At 37.2% G+C, this 27,854-nt stretch overlaps 1 protein-coding gene across 1 annotated transcript; it reads left to right on the top strand.

Moving 5' to 3' along the window:
* Window positions 1-228: 228 nt before the first annotated feature.
* Window positions 229-26,762, top strand: LOC114879885 (lachesin-like). Its single transcript, XM_029195257.2, has 9 exons — window positions 229-3,308; window positions 19,573-19,685; window positions 20,446-20,734; window positions 21,833-21,994; window positions 24,259-24,408; window positions 25,027-25,177; window positions 25,256-25,404; window positions 25,482-25,541; window positions 25,724-26,762. The coding sequence occupies exons 1-9, from the start codon at window positions 3,158-3,160 to the stop codon at window positions 25,849-25,851; spliced, it is 1,353 nt and encodes a 450-aa protein (XP_029051090.2). The 5' UTR covers window positions 229-3,157; the 3' UTR covers window positions 25,852-26,762.
* Window positions 26,763-27,854: the final 1,092 nt, after the last annotated feature.

Raw genomic sequence — 27,854 nt, 5'->3', positions numbered from 1 at the left:
ATCGGGTGCTGGGCACATTTGAAATGGAATATTTACTAATGGACAGTGTTAAGCTGCAAGTTGATTGATTGGTTGTTCTTTCTAACAAAGAATCACCCATTTAGCGTTAAGACTATTGATGAAATAATAATTATTTTCATTCCAAAATGTATGCTTCTGAATTAAAATGTCATAAGTTTATTAAGTTTCGTTTAATGCAGTTTAAGTTTTTAATCAATTCTTTATTTGTATTACAATTTATTATAATGAAAGTTTTATTGATCGAAGCGCAGTTATGAACTTACGCAAGAGAAAATTCAGTTAAATAATTTTATAATTAATGTTACTACATATTAGGAATTACTATGGTTTCCATGGGATAATGGTTTCTTTTGTCGTACAACATTCTCCGCGCTTATGTCACTACAGGAATACTAGCTCAGTTTAATTTTTTAACATTCCTTTCTTTCTTTTTTTTTCCCTTTGCATTATAAGGCGCCTGCCTTTTCATTCGTGCAACAGCGGTTGCTCGCTGATACGAGATAAAAGACGCGGCATATAAAGTACCGAAGCTTCTATGTTCTCAGATAAAAATAATATAAATTGACAATAAACGAGACACCAGTGGCATAGCACCAGGTAGAATTTCAATTTAATTGCAATTAAGAAAACAATGGAAGAAAACCTTGTTTTAACCCAGTAACGTACAATAATGGAATGTTGCACGTTTCATATGTTTAATATTTCATTTATATCAGAATCAGAAGATTACATTACGTATTCCTTCATGCGTACCGTCATTGATCGGTAGCTTCCACTTGACGCGAAAACACGGTCTGACCCGTAACGCAGTTATACTACTTAGAGCAGTGTCCGTCCACAGAAAGCGTTCACTATCGATGCTCTTCGTTTCGAAAGCGTGAAATCAATTTTACGAAATGAAAAATCTGATAACATTTGATTATACAAGTATACTATAAAATTGTACAAAATTGTAGAAATGAAAAATTTGGTATTAAAGAAGAATCTAACAATTTTAATTTGTTTTTTTTCTTTCTCTCAATCCTAATCAGAACATCCTACATCATTTTACGAATCGAAAATCGTTTGACCCTGTTAACGATGGCAAAGATCGTGGCTGGTAATTTCGGAACAATCACTTCTATCATTCTAAATTCCACCTCTCGTATTCTCATAACGTCAGCTCAGACTGCTCCGACCTATCTTCCACGTCTCCTTCTTCGTGTTCCTAGCGTAGTTTCCTATGTAGTACGCCGTGATCTTCTTAGATGCGTGGAATTGTCGCAACGAAACTCGTTATCTCGTGTCTAGAAACTGAACAAGCCATCTAACCGCTGTGACAGAGACTGGAGAGAGGCAAGTGTTCATCAATTACTGTATCAAATGAAAACTGGCTAACCATGGAGATTACGTTAATATTTAAAACCGTTGGATGAAACGGGAGTAATTCAAGAGATTGCGTGACACATTCTAGTGACGTTTGAATCGAAGATTGTAAATCATAGGATTATAAATCTAAAATAAAAATTTGTTTGCAAGTTTTCATATGCCACGATATTCAACCTTTATCCATCATAGATGCGATTGACTACGCGACAGTGAAGCTTTTGATATCGAACAAATCTTTTTCTTACGTTATATGGAATATTCGAATGTCTGATACGAGGGATTTTAACGAAGGAAACGAAAGAATGCACGATAATAAGATAAATTCCTATGGAAATGAAAGGGTGATCCGCGTATGTACCGAGCAGGGAGGATGTCAAACATCGTACCCTTACAAAGTCACCGATCACAATACCCAGAAAAGTTTGCTCGGACGAAACTCGTTACCTGGTACCAGGGACACGTCTGGGCAGGCAAGCGGGATGCGTCCAGGGCATTCGTCCAAGCATCTCCGACGAAGAAAGAAAGAAGAAACTCAGACAGCATGTGTCCGAGGGAAAAACGTAGAGCGTGGAAGGTTTCCAGCTATGAAACTTTTGGAAAAGGAAAAAGATAGAGAGAAGAAGAAAAAAAAAAAAGGAAAACAAAAAGATGAAAATGCGATAGGTAAAGCAGAGACATCCACAGGTAGAGAAGGAACGTATGAAAAGCGAGAGGAATGGAATAGGAAGAGAAAACAGCGCGAGAAAGATAGATACAGAAGGAAGAAGGCATATAAAGGTGAATGAGAGGATGAGGTGGAGTGGTGTAGGTGGCCTGGGGATGAGGAGAGCCGGGGATAGAGTGGATCCAGGGTGAGGAGAGGAAGGAGGAGTTGGAGAGAGATTTGTGAAGGTAGGAGAAAGCAGCAGAGGTAGCAGCAGCAGTGGCAGCAGCAGTGGCAGCAGCAGTGCCCGGGCATCAGGGCACAGTATGTTGGGCGCAAGCGCCAGCCGGGTTAGACTAGGGTTGCTGGTGCAGGCGGCGGAGGGTGGGTGTCGGTGGGTACCTGTAGGAAGTTTATCGGCGGCGAGTCGGTGGTGGGTGGAAGCGTTGCCTTTGGAGGTGGGGTTGTAGGTGGACGATGGAGGTGGAGGTGGAGGTGGAGGTGTAGGCAGGAGCATACTCCGTACACCGAGGATTTCCAGGCAGCAGACAGTCTACGGCCCGGGACAGAGGGACCAGGACCAGCCTCGGAAAGGAGAGCTCGTCGTGGACCCCCTTCCTTTAATCGAAACGGATTTTTTTTTCCAAGTGTTCAGTGACCTTGAATGTTTACACGTACCCTTGTTCCATGCTGATTCGTGACGGGAATGGAAGAGGAAATCTTTTAACCACCATCCGACGGGATTACATCTCGCTACAGGATTCTTTATCTTGATGCCTGGCTCCGAGGTATATACACGATTCTACCGGTGTGATCGTTAATCACGTAACGGCGATGCGTTCGTAAAGGAATCGACGATAGCTGAATGAGATTGCGAGAAGCCGAGGAGAAAGAAGAATTAGAGATGAGCGAAATCGTTCGGCCGGGAATTGCTCGGAGCACGTGCCTCGCACGCAGAAGGCGCTCGGAACGGCACCAGGTGCGCTAATCGAGGACCAATCTACGAAACAAAGTGACGCACGAATAATTGAACGTTGCACCAACATAACGTTATCGTCTTTTAACGTTACCGAGATTCAACACCGCTCTTACTTAAATCTACTATCTTAAGTCGATCATCGTTGAATGAACCGGCAAGCAGGAATGCAAGTTCATGCTGTTGTACCTTCGAGGACGATCTCGATGATCGTTTTATTAACATCCTTTTTCATGTTCATCGGAATCGACGGCATGGGACACGTCAGTGGACACAATGATCGGTCTACGTTTCATCTGGGTAAGTTTCATTTTATTTTTTATTATTTAGATATTTTCTATTTAAGTTTAAGATAGATAAATAAATATCGTTTCGTTTGGTATATATATTACCAATGGTTCACAGAAACCATACTTATCGACTCCGTAAATAGTTAATTTTTAATAAAAACGTAAGCTAACAATTTCTCCGAGATATAGAGAGAAAGTAGCGTTTAATATTGCTTGTTGTAGAACGACATGTGGCTCGCGAGTGAGAAAATCGGGTATGGAATGTATACGGTAACGCGTATTGACGGGTGAAAAACATGAAAATGAATTTTTTGACAGGCCATCAGTAAATGTCTATCGCTGCTCACCTGGTTCGACAGCTTCAAAAAAGTCCCTATTTACATTCGTTTACTTACAATAGCAACAAAACCCCAGTCACTCTTGTATAACGTTTCTCTACCTTTTATAAATCAATAACCAAAACTTTTATTAAATTAAATTTCAATTCTAATTACACGAATTAATTTTAAATCACACGTAATTTCATAAAAATATTCTTAACGTAGAGCGAAATAAATTTGAAGGGAGAACATCAAAAGCAGAAAGTAAGAAAATCGTTTTAACGAAGATAACTATTAATTAAGTGCAAATAGGGAGGATCAGAAAGTAAACGTAGAAAATTACAAAGTGGAACGTGTCATAATCTATAGCACGTTTAAGCGTTTCAGTTTAACGAACGATCTAAACTTTTGCTCTTAATGTGTAAGGTCAATCTTGTGCCCAAAAAAAAAAAAAAGGATCCAAAATGTACTCCCTAGAGGCGATCATTCAACCCTTCACTGTTTCGAGCCCACGGGCAAAAAGTCATTTCACAGTCGCTACACTTTTTACCGCAGCACCAAGACACATACCCATGCAGCACTGTTTACCGTATTTCGCAGAGGGTAACGCTTTAGCACCTTTCTCACCCCATCTTCTCTTTTTCCATTTCTTCTCTGGATACAATATACGAATCGACATTCTTTATATTCTGTATTTGGATATCAGAGAGCATATTCCGTGGAATATAGAAGGAGATCGACAAATCTGGATCACCTGCACCTGCTTATTTTATATACATCTCATTTTACCAAAAATACAAGGTACACGTCTATTTCATATTAAATGGACGATTAAAAGTATTCTAAAATGGTACTTCTGGTATGTCAATTTGAAACATAAGATTTGATAAAAATTGCACTATTAAATAATGATAAAAAAGCTAACCGGTAAAACAAGCATGCAAGCTTTTGTAGAAATTGAACTTCGTTGTTTCAAAGACGACATAGAGTTTGTGGAAGTTCAAGTTTCTACTAGGGGGTCTTATTGTCCACATTCACTGTTTGAACTGGAAGGTCCTCTGAGATATACCTATGTTAACTATACAGCCTGTACAAATCTTGTATTTCAATAATCAATTTGTAATTACTAACAATTTCGTAAAGTTACATTAGAAATTTTAATTTTAATAATTTGATGGTCTATGTCATCCATTGGAGGGATGCTTAAATTTTCTAAGGAATCCATCCACGAGTTTATTGACTCGTATAATTAAAAGTAGCTGTAATAAAGGCGTTAATTATTGATGAAGAGTATCTCTAACCACATGTTGCATTCATTGTCAGAGCGAATAGAAAATGTTTAATTGAGCCATGTCGAGATCCGAGATGGCATGCATATCTGTTGAAACGTGATGTATACGCTCGTTTCCCAAGCACAGCTGCATTCCTTTTCATTTGGCTGGTGCAGTCATAGACACGTGGTATGCATTTTTTCTCGAGTCGTCTTCAACAAGGGGTAACATTTCCTCGTGCTTTTATGCATGTATGTATGTAGCATGCATATAGGAACAAGTTGTACCGTAAGGCGGTGGTTTACCTTGCCACATTACAGAAGCCACTTGCTGGAGGTGGCAAGGGTATGCAGGAAATCGCATGCAACGTGACCTACTTACCAAAACAGTTGGAATTCGAGATTCCTTATTAAGAAAACTTCAGCGTCTCTTGATGGTAGAAATTTTCTAAGTCCCCGACGAGTTAGGAAACTTACGGATTGTCAAATTTATTTTCTTACGCTTGGCTAAATTCGATCCTACTATCGACGATTTCTTTTTCCAGATGAAAATTAAAAATTTTCTCTACTCTGTTTTCTATCATACCACCAACGCTATTCGGAATAATATTTTGAACGCATTCAGATTCTAATTATGAAGAATAATAATGGATATTAAAATAATATTTTGAACGCATCGAGACTTCAATTATTAATAACTTTTTAATTTTTAATTTCAAGCTTACCATTTACTCTCGATCGAGCATTATTTACAAGCCACAATGGGTAGGCGAATTAAAATTATATTCTAAATGAGAATCTTGACGAAGAAATTTAATATCGCTTGGTATTAAGATTCGCCACTATACAAGGAACATTGTTCAGGGAATTGTATGTTATAGATAACTTGCATTCTGTATACTTCGGTTGGAAGCAGATTCGCTTTATTAATTCCTTCGAAGAAATTTCCTTCTACTTCTTCTTCAACATAGTTTCAAAATCCTATTGTCAACCATGTAGAAAATGCATCATCATCACAATATTTCCTTGCCTGCCCCCCTTTTTTTTTTATATAACTTAAATTGATAATGTGCCTGAGTTTGTCGACAGCTGAAAACTTTTTAATCCCGTCACGTGATTTAATAACTATCATGAAAATTAGAACTCGTCACGCTGCTACCTTTTAAATGCATCACCTTTATTTTTCCTGCATCTAATTGGCCTTAATTTTTCACTTTAAAAAGTGTTATTAAACTTTGACCAGATAATGTGAATCAAATATTTATAAAAGAAAAAATGGATAAAAATTGCAAGAATCCTTTGAAATAAAAATGTATAATTAAATTATAATTTTTATTTCAGGATAGAGAAAATGAGAGAAAAGATAGAGTACCCTTAGTTCAACGCGAAATTAAGTAGTATAATTTACGATAAGTCAGACAAATGAATTTTAATACACATTTCATGATTCTCTTTCGTCAAGCAATCAATTGATGTCATTGATAATCTGATAAGCCATTGAATAAAAACATTAAAAGTATTTCCTGAGAAATTTTAATGAATATTGAACGATTAAAAGCTATCAGGTGCCACTATTTCAGTTCCCGTCAAGTGTTCCGATTTCGCTAAATAACACTGCGCAGAATAGATAGAAAAATAGGTGACTGTTCAGTTTCATTCGAAACAAAGGTTAAAAAAAGGGAATTGTAATTATCGAAAGTATCGGAATGAAAGATTTAAACGTATTAGTTTTTCGGGAGTTCCGGTAACTTCGGAACACTTAATTGCCCGCAATACTTTTAGGATATTTAAACTTCGGGCAAGATTCAAATAATACCGTGAGTTGAAACTTCACGGCGATTGATTTAATCGAAAACTTGCCAGGGAACGTATTGAATTCCCGATGCCGCCTCGCACCGGTACTACCATTACTAATGAATCATTTCCAACTTTGGACACAACGGCACCGGGAACAATGATGAACATTCCAGTTACCACTGTCGAACGTACAATTTCACCGAGGGGGGAAAAAAAAAAAAGAAATAAGATCGATCGGGGATACCGTCCACCCTCTGCTTCGAACGACGAAAATAAATTTGGCAAACGTTCCCCCCCGTTTCCCTTCGGAAACTTCAACAATTCATATTTACAGTTTGCATTGGACTTTTCTTAATAACGAAACTTCTGCTCTAATGTTTCTTCCAGCAACTAAACACCGGTAATATCTGTCTACTTTCTTCCGCTACAATCATGCTATAATTATTTTTATTTTTCTAAGTTCGCGTAGTTATTTTTATGAAGCTTCAAGTTTCGAATTGATACATGGAAAAAGTGTCATTTTAGATTACTTTTCTGACTTTCTGACGTATTGAAAACACCTGAATATTTATTTCTCCTAAAAATAATCCACGTTCTGTTTGGTATCTCGTTGATAGACTAGGGGTGTGGTGAAACGAGCGGCAATATACATTTGGGACGAGATAGAGAAAACATAAGAGGCGAGAAGAAAGAGAAAAAGAATTAGTTCGAGGCTGTTTTGCACACTGTACGATTTTCTGGTTCGATGTGAGGTCGAACGTGATGTTTCGCCCGAGGAACTCCCTCTTTTTCTTCTTCCATTTTTTTTTCTCCTCTCCATCGTTTGTTCTCTCGCTCGTTCGATGTAACATTCGGTTGCCTTTCTACGTTCTTTCCCGTTTTCCATCTTTTCTTCTTTATTCTTGTCATCAGGCACAGTTGTCTGTCGTCCTCCTTCCGCGATTCACAGCCATCGGCATCGCCTCGATTGCACCAACCACTGATTCAGATTCCGTTCTCGTTGATATTTTTGGAAGTCCTCGACACGTCGACCGTTTAACTGACAGCTGCTTTATTACTTTTACCAATCTAGTCTCTTAAATTTTAGATACACTTTGTAAAAATTTTCACCCATTCGCCCCTGCTACCACGCTTTTAACCGCAATCGTTAAAATTAAAGTGACGGATATGAATTTACACTAGCCATCGATCCAACGTGTCTAATTGTAACTTTCCGCGATGATTGATCGCATGCCCATGGCACTGTTCCAGTACGATTAAAACCGTCCGAGTGTGTCTTGCGAGTCGCATCGAAATACTACCTGATCGAACAAATAATTCCGATCTATCTAGATCTTCCTTCGATTAAAAGTTATCCCAAAATGAAATACATGGAATGCAAATCCACTTTAGTAGATTCACTTTTAGATACTTTAATAGCTAATCTTTATCAGCTTAAAAATAATGAAGGAAATATACATTTTTTGTACCGTAAAAAGGTTCAGCCGTCTTCTTTGCTGATTTGTAAACGGATGAAAGTATCAAAGGAAAATTGCTCTATCGGTGGAACAGAAAATTCAGGTCAATTTAAAATACTGCACTCTAGATTCACGCTTTTCATCGACCTTATCCACTCGCTTAGCACTCGGCAAGATGCTAAATTATAACTCAGAGCGTTCGATGGAAACCAGGCGGAGAGTTGACAGCATCAAAATTAATTTCACGTCTTCTTCTTCTTCTTCTTTCGTACTAGACCGTGACTCTGGAACAAGCTTAGATGGATCCCTGCGTTTATTCCTGTGGAAGATATAATGGGCATCTTCCTCTTTTCTGTTAAAAAGCAGGATGATTGTGTTGAAAATGCGGGATTTCGTGACGGCGAACAATCTTTAACTACACGCGCACGCACGTGTCGTGCACACAAAGGAGAAACAGATGAAAAGAAAGGCAAGAACGATAAAGAAGAAGGATAGATATTGGAAACATAGGGAGGTTTCAGGAGAGAAAGAAAAAGAAAAGGGAGACAAGCCAAGAGACTTACTACGTGGTAAGCCCTTAATGTTCGCACCAAGTCCGATCTAATTCTTTGCTTGACAATTTTCTCATACGGGCGGAGAAACGAATTAATATCATTAATTTGAAGCTTCGCCTCTTTAAATGGAACTCGTTAAAAAGTAAAGATGGATCAAATTATTTGAAGACAGGAGAAATGAATTTTTCAATAATTGTAGTTCATCGATAACTGAATGACTCGTTCGCTTAATGGCAGGTTGAATGAAAACGATAAAGAATTGATTCTGGTGGGATCTTTCAATGAAAGGTTAAGTCAAACATAGAGTTATCCCGATGATGGGGAAGGGGGAACATCGAAGACACGGAAATCCTTCTAAAACAGGGATTACTCGGAGAATTTCTCAATTACCAGAGTGGAATGTGTGATGAACTGAAGAACAGAGAAGCGAGGAGGACGAATGAGCGAGCAGAGTCGAAAGAGTAGAGAGAAGTGACAAGCAGCCCGACGGGATTTTAAGCTCAAGACGTCACGAGAGTTTAGTGAAACAGTTAAAGGAGGAACCTAACGAGAAGTCCCTTTGTCCCAAAGGATAACCTTACTCTCCATTAACTGGTCTGCGTGATAGAGTTTCCGATGTGTCAAGGATTCCCTTCAGAACAAATTAGGCGAATCTTATCGTACATTGCACTTCTCTACTGCAACGATTACACACGCTTTATTCGACGAACAAACGTGTTCGGAAAAATTTCATTTTCGACGAACTTTCGTAAAATAAACCTTGGCTGAAAATCGGATAGGGTTAAAGTCGGGTGTCTGCTGATTTACACGCGATTTCTTGTATCCCCCGAGGAGGTGGTAAGACGAAGTACAAGGAAAGATTTGTGACGAAAGAAACTTTCCCGTAGGAAAGATTAAGGTGTTGGCATCCACTCCTCCATATCTTTAAGTTCACTCGTCGTTTCACCCTTTACGACCCCTTGAAAAAACACTTTAGCCATGCTTTCTTTCTCCCACAATCGACGAAACTTTTTATTAATTACTCATCCCACCTAGCAGAATTTGCTTTCATTCTGATTAATATTTGTTTGTATCGTAAAAATATATTTTCAGAAAATTTGTAACAATTTTTATATGCAAAAATATAAAAATAGAGAGGGTATCAATCGACGTTTGTAATCGTACTTTTATTCATGCTGTAAATCATACTCGATTTTCTCTATGCATAGTTATTTTTCTCGTGAAATATTCGAGCATTTTATTGTCGTCTTTTCTGTGCATATTCTTCTTTTTTTTTTATATGCGAATTTTACGACGCGTCTTTCCGTGGTGAACGCTTTTGCTTTTTATTTGACAGTCGTGAAATATTTTATACGTCCATCGTGTATATTGTATATAAACGTGTATGTGTTTATACATACAATTTATACTAAATCTGTTACACTTGCTTTTATTCCTCCTTTCTTTCTATCCCCTCTTGTTGATTAATAGAGTACAATACCATAGATTTATTATTTCCAGAGACATATCGAGTTTTTCCAGAAGTAAAGAAAAAACAGTCTTTATTTTGCGAAAATCATATCAAACGAAATTGTCTTTGGCTACATCTCACGGGATTTCACGACATAAAAATATCGCGAAATCATCCTTACGATATATCAACGTGAAGTTTAAAATCTAAAGAAAATTACGACATAAATGTTTCACGAATATCATAAATACAAAATGACTGATTCTTTGCTTGAACTTTATGTACCTCGAAATCGATTTTCGTCTCCTGTAATTGGCAAGAAAACAATACGCATTGAAAACATTGATAAATCATTTATGCCATCATTTTTATTAGAATCTAATCTTAAAATTGATATACCATAAGCAATATTTGCCGTTACTTTTATGTCATGAAACGGCGAACGAAAAAGCCAAGTCGAATAAAACTACAATCCTTCTAGATCGCACGAAGCTGGGGTCCGGTCAGAGTGTTAATAATTCTCGCGATATGAAAGAGGAAATCTGTAATCCGTCATTTGGACAGGTTTGGTCGTGTGTTAATTAATAGTTTCGCGTGGCACTTGTTCGTTTGTATTCGCCGACCAACCGGTGTATGATTTCCTCGCGCCTCTGTTCCTCGTATAAATCAGCATCGCGAAACAAATGCCGTTTTACTGGCAATGCAAACACATTTTTATTTTCTACGGTGCATCGGCAACGACGACACGTTGCGAGTACGCTCGATGTATATACATATTTTTGTTTTACGAACGCAGGCAGCGTGAATGATTTAGCGGTGCCTATATTAGCGGACACTTGACAGAGTCTAGTGGCTAAAGCTTAATGGCTCTCGTGATCGGAAGGGTGGCAGGGGAGAAAAAAAAGGAAACGCTTTACCGGTGTTGTATCGTGCCACGATTTTTATCCGTTTTACGAGTACCTCGAGTGCTCGTTCGACGACGAGGTGGAAAAAAAGAGAGAGAGAACGAGGATTTCGAGACAGGTGAAATTCGTGGATATTAAATTCTGGCCGAATATATAAAGAAAAAGAAAAAAAAGAGGAAGCACACGCGAGCGTGCACGCAGACATACGTTCCTCGCGAGTATTAAAAGATGTTACGGTCGTTGATCTGTGATACTACCGCGAGCGTATTACATTTGTTCTCCACCCACGACATACATGTCGACGTTCCTTGTAAAATTTTATTCCGCTGTAGAACGTTTAACTTTCTTTCGAATCGATTTCACCGGGATATTATTGAATCTTCTACTTACTACCCCTTTACGAGCAGCATATATCAGTTTTGTTTCTTTTTTTAAAAGTAGAATCGTTGGAAATGTTCAATTTTGGTAGCGAACGTGGAGAAGAAAAATTCTTTCGCAGCATTAATCTGTTCGCGGTCTGACAAGATTTCATGACATAAAAGTATCACGATATAGCACGTATGATACATCAATTTAAAGCTCAGACTTTCCTGAACACGACTACATAAACGTTGCGTTGATATTTTTAATATGGAAAAAATGGCAGTCACTTGAAGCGAACGATAGGATTCTGTCGAGTTGATTTCGAAACGTAAAGAGTCTAACGCGATTTCATGACATAAAAGTATTTGGAAATGACGCTTATATTATATCAATTTGAAGTTTAAACTTTTGACGATGGAATACAGGTCACAATTGGACGGTAAAAAGTATGTAATAATGTCCGGATGTTCTTAAAGTTTGAAAGTATTTGTAGTTGAAATTAGCGTCTAGATTTTACGTGCTTGGCTAAATGTCAGCCCTTAATTAATTTTCTGTGCTCAGGCTTAATTAATCCATGCGATTGAAAGGAAATGCGAAATCAAAGCGGAGCAGCGTAGAAGTTGTTTATTGAATTCGTAGGTCGGTACTGCGGTTAAATGCGACGGAATGTTTAAACTCGCGGAAGTGAATTAAGAGTATCGTGTAACCGAACGAAGTTTCAGGGTTTCAAGAAATTAGGAAAGTTTGCACCGCGAATACCCTCAACACTTCCTTCTCGTCCCTCGTCGTGTCATCGAATACGGCAGATATTGCGGTTCAATGCTTACAAATAAGGCTGGCACCGGGCCAATAAAATTCTCCTTGTTGCCTTCGCCGAGCGAAGAAAACGCGGACAAATATTAACATGCAAAATAAATCTTCTGAATGACTACGCTGAATAATTCTAGATACCAGGAAAACTTGTATACCGACGGTTGAAAGCAACAAACTTATCCATGACGAAAAGGAATAATTTTCAAAAATAAGAATATTTTGTTCCCTAGGGCTCTGAGAAAAAAAAAATAAAGAAGAAAGAAAATCTATGTCTTTGACAGAGAAATATTGAACCTAAAATTCTGATAAAATTTCTAAAAAGAATATTTGAATATTTTGGAAACTGTACTTGTTTGTTAAGAATACGAAATACTGAACGAATATTTGTTTCTAATTTTATTCAGTATTTGGTTTCAATTAAAGCAGATACATATGTATGGGTATATGTTGCTTGTGAGAATATCAAGAGATAAAAATAAGAAAGAAAAAGTAAAGGGTGGAAGGACATAGGTAAAAAATGCAAATTACGAAGGAATCTGAAAAGTCTAACTAGAACGCAAACGTTTCATCACTATGCAAAGTTTGAAGTTCAGCTTTATAGGAAATTTATCCTACTATGCATCCATGGTTATGTACATATTGTAATGAAACAGGCAAATTGAGATTCGGCAAATTTGTACCAACTAATCAGCGACCGAGGATCTTTTTATTAATTTCCCATCAAACGTTAAAATAATTAAATAATAATTGCGATATAATTTATTTTCGCAAAAATTAATTAAACCCTCTCAAAGTTGGCTGTAATATTTGAAACGTTTCAATGAAGCAATAATGCAACGTAATATGTAACCATGGTTTTCTGTAAACATTTATTGATTCGACGTTAATAAATATTCCTTTCGTAAATATTCAATTGTTTCCCTTTTTATTTCTGTTTCAATTTGATTACCATGATATTTGATACATTTACAATTAAACAGCAAATAAACGACGGGTTTCAGGTTTGTTATATCAAATCACAGAATGATAGAAATTTTCGACTTAAAAAATGAAAAAAATCTACCACTCTTCCGAGAGTCAATCAAATTTTTACGTACCAGTAAAGGAAAAAAAGACACATCTTTATTGCTTTTAAGAACTAAAAGGAGGATGAAGTCGTTACTTTCGAAACTATTTCACGGGGAAACGTGTCACGAACGAACGAGAACGGAAACATTTCTGACAACTTCATTTGTGTGAAAAAAAAAAAGACGAAAAAGTTAAAGGGGGTGGGTGGTGGGTGGCTTTTGGCGAACATGCTATTTAGTACGGTTAAAGTTATTTACGGGTTAGCCCTGTATTTACCAACCAGCCAGCAATTCCAGAAACTCTTATTTTCCGCGCACATACGAAACGTTCCACTTGACTACAGCACAGCAGCTCGCGTTACATTCAACCGCAACCCAATCGCTTTCAGAGAAAATCGCAAAATGATTTTTTTTTTTTCTCTTTCCCTTTTTGGAACTCGTTTCAATGCACTTTCTTAACTGTAGATTGCTTCTATCCACCAAACGACTGGCACTGTGGCCTGGAAATCCATTAAGTTTATAAACGCTTTATATTCCTGAATTAGAAAATAAATTTCAGATAAATAGATTCGTCGAGACGTTCAACTAGTACTTGAATTTAAAATAAATATAATCAGTTGCATTAATTTTACTGCCAAATGAATACTACATTAAAATATTTCATTTTAAATATTTTCTATTTGAAGTATCGTTTTATTCGAACCGTAGAGAATCTATTAGTGAATATATCGATCGTCCCAGTAGAAAGATCAATATATAATCAGACATGGGATAAAATTATCGAAGAGATTCGAATCCGAAACAAGCCAATATTTTTATCGTATATTTTCGTCAGATCTGACGATGATATAAAAGTTGAAAACAAGAAAGTTTGTCGAACGGTTTTGTACGCACGAGAAAGTCGGCAAACACGTCTAAAGAGGAATCTACAGGTGCGCGCTAACAAAATCCTTTGTGCGATTCTCTTCCCTTCCTGCCGTTGTCATTTCAACCCCGAAGGGTGAATCTATACTGCTGCTATTTATTCGAGTCTCACAATCGAGACCATGGTAGGTTCGTTCCCCTCACGCTGATATCCTCCAAAATTGGCAAGATAATCTGAATCCACGTTGAAATTTTCCACGACACCCATTTTCTGCCATTCCTTTATCGGAATATTTATACGCCATAAAGAGGCACGCTTGTTCCCACATTCTCGTTTCGCCTCCTTTTCCCCGGCATTTCACGAATACTTAATTGCAACAACGCTACTAATGGTGATAACAACAGTTATCGTAATAATAACCGCAATCAAGAGTTACGCTGAATTCAATGGAAGCTAACGTTAATTACATGTATACGCGTTCCATGAAAATTAGCTGGATTTTTATGTTCATTCACTATCCTTCTGTTTGATAAAATATATTTTGTAATTTATCCGGTTCGTTGATCAAATATAACGATGCAGTTATCGCATCTGCGCTGTCTGCTATTTTCTTTACAGAAAAATTAATGTTACCCTTGTACTGCTATTTTGTTTTATTAAATAAATTCGAGGATTAGATGTGTAATTAGCGGACTGGAGATATTTATATATTTATGTCGTACCGTGCAAGATATATGTACAGAGGACGTATGAGAAAATGGAATTAATTATTCATAATTTGTAAAACAGACGTTTGCATAAAAATCTGTAGTCTGAATAATTAAAAACCGAGACCGTTATGAATATAGTCATTCTACAAATGAAAAAATATATACTCATTTAGTTAATAATTAATTATGTACACCGGGTGCTACTAATGCTGAAGAATGAATCGATGAAGAAAGATATAACTGCAGGTAATGAGAATGAAATGAAATTTCAGCTCTTTTAGTAAAAGCAATTAAAATTAATTCTTCTACTAAAAACCGTATAGAATATTGATAAATTAAACGAATAACCAGAATTCTATATCGATTGAAAAATAATATCTGTTATACCTATTAACGATATCTGATGTCGTTCCTGGTTATATTACATCGACTTTAATCGGGTTTGTGGTTAATCGATTTTAAAGTTATTTCGACTTATTTATTTCCCATTATTAACTATTGATACTGAACTATATATCGTTTCATTAAAAGAAAATACAATACCAGTTTCTTTCATTTCTCATCAATGGAAGTAATTATGTCACAGTCAGAACCGGTTCGAAACGTGTCCTTTTTAGAAATATCCGAATTTCCTTATTTAAGAAGTATTCACGGAAGATTGGTCCTGTTCCTTTCTCAAAACAATCTATTTCCGTTTCATTTGCATGAGAATTCATTGAACGAAGACAATAGTTTAAACCCATCGAAAATTCCAAGCGCATTTGCATGCACAGGGTGTCTCAGTAATCGTGGTACAGTAGGAAAGGATTGTTTCCTCTTGAGAATATATCAATTGAGAATAGCAATCATTATTAATTATTGAAAACGAAACGAAACGAAAGTATTTTTGATTTATTTTCTCAAGAGGAATTAGTCCCATCCCAGTGGTACTGCGATTACTGGAATACCCAGTATATTTAGTAATAGCAAATTCTGTTAGATGAGAAGATTTCCAAATCAGATTTTAGATCTTTGCTTTCGATCTTGCCTCTGAACGTTGCTGCTATAAAATTATCCGTTCGCAAGGGAAAACGGAGCAAGTGAATCCTGTCACGTAGCGATTTCATTTAAGAGAATCTTGTATTTAAAATCGTCACGCCTTCCCTTACTCATTTACTCAGAAATTGGCAGAACACACTAGAAATCGTTGGTACGCATACATAACAGGCACGTGACTAAATTTTTTTCCTCTCTTTTTGTTTTTTTTTTTTTTTTTACCTCCTTACCCCTCACTATGATAGCGTGCCTCGCTTCGTGCTCCCCTTTCGCAATTTTTCTCTGTTGAATTGCAACGACGGCAACAGGTGAAACGGGATATGACGTATACTCAATGTCGAGCAATTAAAAAAAAAATTCTTCCTCAAGAGATCAGACATTTTTCAACCGATTCTATCGTATTAAAAAGATAATTACTCGAATCTTTCGTTAATATAAATCTCTTCCATTATGAAAAATTGATTATTTCAAGTGTGATCAATTGTATCAATGCAACAGTGAATTTTTATCTGACATTGGACGGTGGATTTATTCGTCATGAATTTCATGACATAAAAATATTGTGAAACAGCGCTTATGGTATATCAATTTGAAGCTCAAAGTTTGTTGTTTAAATTGACATAGTAGAAGTGCTATTTTACGATGCTTTTATGTCATCGAATCGTGTTTGACTTTTGATGTTTCGAAATTGCACGCTCACCCTTCTGACGCGTTGCAATGAAAAATATGCAATCCTATGAAATAGAATAAAAGTGCTTTTGCACTTCCCTGAAATGTCTTCCAAACTGGTGATTTTTTAAAAATTATACCGAAATACCATTTAAATAAAATAGAATCTTTTATCGTGAAACAATTAAATTTTTTTCTAATTCGATCGTAAAGAATGATCGAAATTATCGAATCTTTTCCTTCGGATACAATAGAATCATTCTATCATCGATTGGAAAGTGATTCGTCTAGAGCTAATTGTTCGGAGGTTTCACGGGGCAGGAAATCTATCGTCTATTCGGTTTTCTACAACCCCCATATTCATATTCCACCTTGAGATCCGATCTCATTTCGAGCAGAAGATACGTAGCTACGGCAGGCTGCAGCTCGCGAGGGAAAAAATCGATCGAGGTCGGAAACAAGGAATTCCCGGAAGGGGATTTCCTTCTGCTCCACCGACCTGAACCTTTCTCACCCTCTCTCGTGTCATCCCCGTTTTCTCATCCTTTCCTTCTTAGTCAGCAGCTATCGTACGAGTGTCCCTCCTTCTTATTCTTCCTTCGCGTTTCAAAAAAAAAAAAAACAAAGAAAAAGAAGCAAGGGGTTGAAACGCGTGATGGGTACCAGGGGGTTGTATCGATGATTAGCCCTCAAGCTATCAAAGCACTTTTTTGAAACCATCAACGAAAGCTTATTTCGTACCTCATAAATTACTCCTTGATAATTAGTTAAATGAAAAAATAATTAATTTTGTTATATCGTATCTTTGTTACCCTGCATCGTGTACAACCCTTGGAAAAGAACATTAATTCTTTGAACGGAGTTTGTTTCACGGTACTTTTAGCAAGAAACGAGATGATCTAAAGGGTGGGGGGACGAAGAGGTAGGAATGATCGAAAGGTGAAAATTGCGAAACGTCGAGGGGATGATTGATTATTTTTCTTCGGTTATACGGCAGCAGGTGAAACAGGAAAAAGTAGAAGAAGAAGAAACGGGGAAGGTATATTATTATTTGATCTGTTCAAGTGTGTCAGAGAAAATGTCTTGTGGATAAATATACGTCTAGAATAACAACGACCATATCTTCCCAGAGGGTTAAAGAGGGCCGCGTGAAATACTTATAGTATATCTGTTGTCAAGAGACCGAAGTTAATTGCAATATCATTATGAAAATCGACGACGCGAAACGTTTGGCCCAGTTTCCATCGACACGATAACCCTGTATAATACCTGTAACACATTTGACCGAATTTACGTAAGATAAAAGTGTATTCTTGTAAAGAAAAAATATATACAGGGTGAGTCGACAAATGCTATGGATATGCTCACCGTACCATTACTATAGATGGTAGGTAGTTTTTGATTTATTAAAAGAAACTTTACTATTGTCGTGTAATGCTGTGAATATTGTAACAAATAATTCAGAAACATTTTAATGAATACCGATAGTGTATATAAATGAAAATGGTCACGTTGGATATTTCTATGGCTATTGTTTCTCTAATAGACAATACTAAGTTGAAAATTAGTTCATCTATTGTTCGCTTCAGCGAACAGTATCGATGAAACGTTCATATAGTCATTTTCATCAAATGTTTCCTTATCGTTAGTCATTCATTGGAAATCTGAATAAATTTAACAGTTTGTTAAATCGTTTATCGTGTCAGATAAAACAGTGAAATGAAATTTCCTTCATTTTATCATAAGAATCACTCGAAAGATACTTGAAAGAGGAAGTCGGTGAGGAAGATTGAAACGACAACAATCTGAGGAAATCTTTATGGACGAAACGAAGAAAAGAAAAAAAAAAAACGAAGTAAGGTGTACTACGCTTTTATGCTTGAATTGCTTGATTCCGCAACATTTTCTTCTAATTTATTTCGATCTGTCGTGTCGACAAAAAGGAATAAGAAAGAAAAGAAAGGAGAGAAATTGAAACGGTGGAAGCAATTTAGATATTACTTACGTCGAGAGTGGTCCTTTTGCTATCCGAAGAAAACCGGCGAAGAAGTACGAGAAAAGGGTAACAGTGGATGAAAAAAAATAAGACGTGAAAGATGGTGCTCGTCTGGCGAAAAGGAAGAAAATAGAAGGGATGGAGCGGACAGGAAAAGAGCGGGGTGGGCCAGAAAGCCGCATAAATGAGAACGCCTGTGAAAACAGAAGGTATTCCGACCAAAGTAAAACGACATCGAAGGAAAAAAAAAAAAGACGAATGCATCGTATCGTTTCACTGTCTGAATCCTCCATCATCCCTAAACGTCTGCAATTTCAGCACTTTCACAATTTACCGAATCCTCTCGATCAGCGATCTCTACAAACCATATTGAAAGGGGTAATCATTTCAAATATTTCTTTTTTTATTCAAAGTTTCATAAAAATTAGAGGAAGAAAAACATGGTTAACATTTGTTGCAAGCAATTCGAATATCGCAATGTTTGTTCGCGTTCAATTGCTAAAGGGAAGATTGAAAGAGAACACACGAGGGTTGTTCGCCGGGAAGTGGAAAAGAAATGGTCGGGACGTGAATGCGCAAGAGGATATAGAGACACATAGAAAATGAAGATACCGCGTAGAGAACAGAAAAATCTCGGCTCGAAACGTACGAGACAAGAGTAATGTCGTGCTGTCCCGTTAACGCTCGTGAAATATTTGCTCTCGTTGCGAAAAGACAGGAATCTGTCGATGCAGCGATTTACTGGGCTTTAATAAACTAATGTTCCTACCGCCTCCCTCTTTTTCCATTTCTTTTTTTTAACCTTTCACTTTTCGTTCTTCGCTCAACTGTACGTACAAAATATTGGGTCATCCCTTAAGTTCCCGTCACGTTTCATTTACATTCTACACGAATCGCATCGAATGGCCTATTTCGAAACACTGAAAGCCTGACACGATTCGATGAGATCGCGAGAAATGGCACTGTCGATGATTAAATACCATTTTGTTATTTTTTATTTCAGACACAAGCACTTCTAGCGGTCCCGTGGTGGTTGCACCGGTTGGAAACCAAACGGCTGCAATTGGTCGCGAAGTTGTTTTCTCTTGCAGTGTTCGCAACATTGGAAAATACAAGGTAATTACATGGAAAATAAAAAGCTGACGTGAATTTTGAAAAAAAAAACCTCAATTTATATACCACCCTTTTTTGCAATGTCGATTCGATATAATCTTTTAAAACTTCGAATACCAATTTATTCGGATAAACTTTCAATCTCTATGGAAAAGAAAAAAGACCATCCTTATCCTCCACTGACAATTCAGAAGATATTTATGAAAAATTCTTCTTCGCTCTAATCTGACCGTGAGTCGTCCTCCCCCACCCGACTTTGGCTATATTTAATAAGTTTTCCGATCAAAATTTCGATATTCCAAAGGAGAAGGATAAAAGGCGTGAAGGTATAGAAAGTATAAAGAAAAGGATAGAGCGTGATCAGAGAGAATGAGAAAGGGGGGAAAGAATTGGAGAGTAAGTAGAGATGGAGGAGACACATTTTCTCTGGCGACAGATTCCACCCTTAAAGTATCCGGCTAGATGAAATATTCGGTCTATAGAAAGCCACTCAAGGCAGCTTGGCAGGCAGGGATGGATTAAGATAAGCCCGGCTCCCCCGTTCGTACCAAATAGTTTCCGAAGATCGTTTTCTAACAGAAAATACTATCCAAACTTATGAACGTTGTTTTATTTCAATAACCGGCTGAGAGAAATTTTTATTCGACCGATGAAAAGAGGATAAGAATTTTTCTGCTTCTATAAATTGATTAGAATTGATTAGAAATTGATTTACGATCACGCGTTAGAATGGAAATAGGAAAATGACAATGGGTCCTTCCAGGTTGGATGGCTACGTGCTTCGGACCACACGATTCTGTCGGTTCACACGAGAACGGTAACGCACAATGCACGTATCGCGGTCTCGTACGAAACCGGCGGAAGTTCCGGGTCCGGCGTGGCATCCGCAAACGCCTTCGGTGTGACAGGAAGCAGCCAACCCACGGAGGAAGTCGTCAACGGCACGTGGCGGCTACACATTCGTCAGTTAAAGGAATCGGATAGAGATTGTTACATGTGTCAAATTAACACCAGCCCGATGATATCCGAATTAGGATGTCTGGATATTCTTGGTAAGAAATTGAATTTCTTTTTCTCACAAGCATCAAAGAGTTAAATTTTGTTAATTTAGAAAATTTCTAGAAACACGATATCACGATTGCTTTCAATAAATTCGACCGATGTAATCGACTAAATCAACGATGTTAATTTGATGAAGGGTTATCGACGAGGGTGCAAGCCGTTTCCATAATTTCTCACGCAATACAATAGCGTAGAGTTTAAATCGATAGAAATTGTATATGTGCACGGTGTCGCCGATGAAATATATCGTAGTTAGTCGTAGACTGTAATGAATGTTAGTTCCCCGAAGTGACAGAGGGTTAATATAGTCATATAGTAATCGGACGTTTAATCTTTCTGTTCAAACGCGGGCGTAATTTAAATTGCTACGACATTAAAACTTCCGTGACCGAGATAACGTGTAAAGTACGAAAGAAACTTTCGTCCGGAAGTTATATCGTGGTTATTCATTAAATTATTCTTTGCTACGTATATTTTACTTTTCTTTTTTTTTCGTGATCCTTCGATACTTTAAAGCAACGAAAAAACTTTTTCACCTTATTACCAATCGTTACTTCGCGGAGAACTCGTCGAACTTTGTTAACGCAACTTTTCTCGTTCGAGAAAATATTTTCGATATCATTTTTTTCACATAATTGCTGACTAGATATAACAAAAAGTCTTCTAGTAAACTTTCGTAAGTCATGAATTTCTTTACGAAGATTAAATACGAAGAGTGTACTTAGGAAAGATAATAATTATCTTCTTACCGTTTTAAAAACATTTGTAATTTCTTCCTCGGTTTCTAACTTTTTACTACGATCCTAAATCGACTCTAATTATACTAAGCAAACATTAAAAGCCACCTGTCCCGTAGAGTTTCCCTTGTCAAAGCACCGCTTATAGAAGGTTCTTTTAAAAACTTTACGTCCTTTGCCAACTATAAACTTTTACTTAATTCTTGCCTTACAGAATTAACACTTTTTCCCTCCAACGATGGATCACATTTTGTCTGAATTTCGAAACACCGAATAATGATTGAAAAATAGAAATTCTGAAAGGATGATTAATTATCGAAGCAATAATTATTTTTCATTTCTGTGAAACAGTACCACCGGATATCGTTTATGGAGGTGATACTAGTGCGGACTTGGCAGTTTCGGAAGGGGACAATGCAACTCTAAGCTGCAGCGCAACCGGAAGACCAACCCCAAGAGTGTCCTGGCGAAGGGAAGACGGAGAACCCATTCTCATAAGGGCCTCTTCTGCCGGTACATAATGACACTATAAAACTCATGGATACCTTCGCGGACAGACTTCTTTCCGTAGAAAGAAAAAAAAAAAAGAGCAGAGAAACGACGAAGGTTTAATTTCGTTTGCTACCCATTACTTCCTTTGTTCGCCTTTCTGTTGTTCCTTCTTCTGCTTTATTCGCGATAAAGACTGAGCTTTATTACATTGCTTATAACCGGCAATCGTTATCCTGCTTTATGCCGCTAATATCAATAGTAAAATATAAATTGTGTTGCGTTGAACTTGGTTCTTTTTGTCATATCGAATCGTTTGTTTGCGGTATACTTTGCCCTATTAATATCGAAACCGATCGTTTAATATCATTTTTCCTTTTTATTTTTACAATTACACCCGTCGCTGGTTCAGAAGATGCATGGGATTTAAGTGGATAAGTGTTAATTTGCATGCATTATTTGTTCGGTACTGTGTTAATTACTTCATGATAGTATTCATGTAGTTCGAAGTTTAACTAGCAGACGGTTCGGTGCCGTAAGTACCAAAGGATATTCGCTATTCACCGCCATGTGACTGTACATTAGTTCGATATTAATAGGGTAATTAGGTGGCACTAATAACCTAGTTACGTCGAAGTCCTCCCTCGTACGAAAAGGAGGACTTACTCGAATAATATGATTATATGTATGAAGGTGCACGTAAGACCACGATTATATACATACTAATGTATACCTGATTTACTGCCGTAACTTGGTATAAATTTTCCGTTCGAAACTAAACCATTTATGCCATCTTAAGTCAAGTTACTGACAAATTCTTCGATAATTTATTTAATGAATTAGTTAAAAAAGAAACTTGAATCTTAGAATTAATATTCCTACGATGATAATTTCATAATATCTTTCTGCAGAAATGCAGAAAATTAGTAAAAATACCGTTCTATCTGTCCTTTTTGTACGACACGGATAATAAGGATGGCTTTGCTCGGTTCGCTGGTAATATCGCAAAGTGAAATGCCGCGAAATTTTCAACGCGAACACACAGATTGAACGTAAGAAGATAGTCGAGTAGATATAACGAGGCAGCTCGTTGAAACAAGTTTCACTTCTTGAACTCGAAGACAGGAACATCGGGTGTGCGTGTAAAGAAACAGAGGGATGATAATCCCCTTCATAGTGTCTTGTACGGTGCACACGCGTTCCTAGTGGAACTTCGGAATCGTGTAAGTACATACGGTGTAGAGATCGTAAAACGAACCACCAAGGCTCGCACACTTGTAAGCTCAGACAATGGTGTGCGTTTACGTGTAAGATCGTTTGCACACATACACGTGCACAAGTTGAAAGGGTGAAAGCACGTGGTAGTTTCTCGTGTAGGAGGCTCGAGTTGGCAAAACTTTGGTCGATGTAGTTGCACTGTCTCCCACCTCTCTTTAAATGCGGCTGAACGCTTCGAAACTCCATCGTATTTGTCTTTTTCACTGTAGACGATCTTCTTTATTACGTGATAGTTAGCGAGAATTTAACTGAGCACTCAAATAAGAAGACAATCTCTTTGAAGTAATAAAATAATTTCCATTTTGTTTTAGAAAGACAAAGAAATTGTCAGTAAACGATAGTGTTGCAACAATTATTCTCTCGATTGAAATAGAAAGAAGAAAAGAGGGAAAATGAAATTTGTTCGTTTGTATTGTTACTTTCGTTGTAGATACATAAAACCACCGTTCGCCTACAACTCGTGTCGCTCCTCTATCTGACAATGATGCTTTTCTTACGAGCTTTGCAAACTCGTTAGCGTTCGCTCACTTAAGGAACTCGTTAGCTACCTAAGTAGTGAATTAAGCATATATCTTCTCGTCTCTTCTTTCGCCTTACGGCGCTGTGTGTTTCGATTTTCTACCTCTCTTTAAACCGTCTACCCTTCTCTACCGTGCAACACGCTTCCGTTTTCCTACTCCACTTTCAAGATAGTTTCTTCGCTCGGATGCATTAGTCTGCGGTTTCGACCCGGTTAAAAGTTCTATCTGGGAATCGTTTAGATCGGAGTTTCACTCTGGCAACTTGTAACATCTTATACCGAGAAATAATGTTCCTTCCATTTCGCGACTTTCCGTTCGTAATCTTTCCTTTCTGACATCGCGACTTACTGTTTGCCGATTTCCTGTATTGTTTCTATAATCAATTTTCTTTTTTTTTACGATTCCCTCGATTCTGGACTCATGATTTAAGATACATTCGTTTATAAAATTATGCGATGCAGAGGGAAAAATGTTTTTCTTTGTGCGCAGGTGGTAGCACGTTCGAGAGGCACGAAAGCTACAATGGTTCTCTGCTGCAATTCCATCGTGTTGAGAGGAGACAAATGGGAGCGTATCTGTGCATCGCCAGCAACGACGTGCCGCCTGCCGTTAGCAAGCGAGTGACACTCGCTGTGAATTGTAAGCTCGTTTTCATCCTAATCCCTGATTGTATCCGGTAGAAAGGCTTTCGCCACTGACAAAAGACGACCCTACCGTCGCTGACGTAACAACAAGTTCCGTAGTCACGAGACGGATCATTCTGATCACCCAATTTTTAATTGCTTATGTTTCACGAACGAAGCTACAAAAACGCTCTAGTTTTAGTATCGTAATAATCGATGAATTTCATATATCCTTGTGATAAACATTTGTTTGAGTATGGAATAATATGGGTTAATACCGAAGGATTTGCATAAATGAGACCGGTATTAATTGTTCGAAAACAATAGATACCGGCCGAGAATTAATTAGTTAATAATGTGATATAGATTTTACAATTTCGTACTGTTATTCGAATGCTGATAATAGGGTATTAACACAGAATACATTATGTCTATTTTAAATTGATTATTTGATTTTTTCTTAAAATAATCAGCTATAATATTAGAGCAAATATACATAATACTAATGATTCATTAATATAGATTATATCTGAAAATTTGATGTTCTAAGCAGATCTTTTGAGAAAATTAGATATCAATTTTAATTTCTTTTCGATTCTATTTCATACTAATTAATGTGCAATTACTCGAATAGTTGCACCCGTGGTCAAAGCGCCTAATCAGTTATTGGGAGCACCCTTGGGAACGGATGTGCAGCTGGAATGTTACGTGGAGGCATTTCCGAATACAATTAATTATTGGGTAAAAAATCGACGAGGAGCGGAAGATGAAATGTTGCTCGAGGGGTAAGGTTATGTCTTTTTCTTCCATTCGAATATTATCAATATTTGCCGATAATTAACAAATCTTATTGAATAATACAGACTCAAGTACAACGTGCGGGAAGAACGATCCGGGTATAAAGTTTTGATGTGGCTGTTAATCAAAGGATTCACGGAACAGGACGTGGGGAGTTATAAATGCGTCTCGACGAACAGTCTTGGTAAAGCTGATGGCACTTTGAGACTATACGGTAAGCATTTTACATTTTAGAAATAAATGGAGGAAAGGAAAATTCTAAGATAAATAATATATATCGTTTCGTTTCAGAAATTAAAATTAGCTCTGACAGATCATCGCGTGGAAAAGATCACGTATCCATTATCGGTGGTGAGTCATTAATTTTGCATAATTAATTAGCGAAAAAATAATCTTAAAGTGGTTACTTTGCAAATCCCTTGAAACCATGCAATTTTTATTGGAAATAATTAAGGTGGTCAAGATAGTTATACGATTCTGCTAATTACAGTCGGAATAGAAAGGAAATGAAACAAGTTGTTTTTACTGTTCAGGTTTAGCCGAGGCTGCACAAAGTTCAGGTGCAAGTAACAACGTGAGAGGATCGTTTGGATGTAACAAGAAATTATCGCACTGTTTGTCGATGTTTCTCTTCATACCGGTATTGTTCTGGCAACGGTGAAGAAGGTACCCGTTGCTAGTCACCGCTAAACAGAGTGCCGGATAACTTTGTGCCAAAGGACAAGAAAAATAAGTATGAACGTTGTGTATGCATGTGTGTGGCCGAGAACATATCAGAAGAATAAGATCGTAAAGAGTAAATAAGAAAGTGTGTTCTTTGTGAGAAGAACGAATTACTTGATTGAATGTGCGAATGAAAAGAAGCGAACCAAGAAAGAAAGAAAAAAAGAAAAAGAAGAATAAATTGAGGGCTCGCGTTCTTCATATCTTCCTACTTCCCTTTCCTACTCCCAATTGCCAAGAAAAAAAAAAAAACATTTTTAGATCAATGGATGTTGTCAATGTATGCGCCCAGTTAGATCCGCAATTCGTTTTGTTAAAAAGTATCGATTACCGATTGATATGAATCGATGAGAAGACTCACCGTGAGAAAACACAAGACTTGGAGAAAAGAAACGCTGATGCAGCTTGGCCCTAATTATTAATAATGCTTAACAAATCGTCGATAATAATAACTTAACGATCATTTTGTCATTGGTATCAGCATTGCAGACACTTAGACGTCAGGGAACTCGATGTTTCGAAATAAAATTATACGATCGAACAAATATATTGCATATCTGTACCTATGTTCCTTAACCAAAGGGGTGTACGGGCCTCTATTCCTAATTTATCATTTTTCTTTTAAAATAATACATTTCAATGCAAATTAGTCACATGATAAAAAAAAGTAATTAATTTCAAAGTTATATTCATCAGCAATAATGATCAATCAAAAAGTTGACTCGAAATAATTTATGTTACTACTTTATCTTCGCGAATCGTAGCGTTCAGCTCGGTATCGTTTTCTAAAAATTATTATTTGATAAATGTTTAGACGACGATACCGATTACCGGGTCACACCACGTGGAGGTGGCTACGATTGTGACCCACCCTAACACCTAGTCCCAACCACCCACCATGACAAGGACCTCGCCTATCAAGCTGTTGCCAACGAGATAACCGAGTATAGACTCTAATTAGCCCGTAGGCTCGCGTAATGGAGGATAGACTTACGGTCACGCCGATCCCCCACATCGATCTTCACATCGATCAATTACAATTTCATTCGTTTTCAAAGTTGGCAGCTTAGTCTCGTGAAGCGACAATTACACTTCTCTTAACATGCTGAGATATGTAATTGTTTCCTCGGATAGACAGCCGCATCACAATTTGGGCAGCAAATTCTTTACCACAATACCGATAAAGAATTTGCATCATACCTTCATACTAGTCCATACACATAACCCGTTCATAAACATACTGCATGCACATACTCATCTTCTCACATACTTTCATTCTTAACTCGCTTACAAAAACAAATGAATTCTTCGATGATCCCTCGATGATCCCTCGATGATGTTTTAAATTAACTTAAAAATAATTACAAGGACCCTATGCCGAGATATGTAATTGTTTCCTCGGATAGAGAACCGCATCATAATTTGGGCAGCAAATTCTTTATCACAATACTGATAAAGAATTTGCATCATACTTTCATACACATAACTCGTTCATAAACATACTGCATGCACATACTCATCTCCTCACATACTTTTGTTCTTAACTCGCTTACAGTATTTTAAAATTAACTTAAAAGTAACTTAAAACAAATGAATTCTTCGATGATCCCTCGATGATGTTTTAAATTACCTTAAAAATAATTCCAAGGACCCTACGGTACTTACTATTCTAATGTTACACTCGTCATAATCAAAAGTGAAAAGGAAACGAAAATCGAAAAAGAAAGAAAACACAAAAGGCGAGCAAAGCAAAAGAAAATTCCTTTTCATTCGAAAGTATCCACCGGTGCACGTACTCGCCTACGTAACAACACTTCAACAATAAAATGCTGTAACAGAAAATATGATTATTAACATTATAATCTCAGTAACAATTGAAACGATAGAATATGGAAACAGAAAACATAATTACCATTACAACCACGGACCTATTTAATGAAA

The sequence above is a fragment of the Osmia bicornis genome, chromosome 6 (assembly GCF_907164935.1).
Source record: "Osmia bicornis bicornis chromosome 6, iOsmBic2.1, whole genome shotgun sequence".
Taxonomy (NCBI): domain Eukaryota; kingdom Metazoa; phylum Arthropoda; class Insecta; order Hymenoptera; family Megachilidae; genus Osmia; species Osmia bicornis.
The sequence above is the reverse complement of the archived record's forward strand: the minus strand, read 5'-3'. Positions and strand labels throughout refer to the sequence as shown.

Coding starts and splice junctions, on each gene's coding strand:
- LOC114879885 (XM_029195257.2), top strand. CDS start 3,158: ATGAACCGGCAAGCAGGAATGCAAGTTCATGCTGTTGTACCTTCGAGG. Junction 19,686..20,445: donor GCAACATTGGAAAATACAAG/GTAATTACATGG, acceptor GGGTCCTTCCAG/GTTGGATGGCTACGTGCTTC. Junction 21,995..24,258: donor CATAAGGGCCTCTTCTGCCG/GTACATAATGAC, acceptor CTTTGTGCGCAG/GTGGTAGCACGTTCGAGAGG.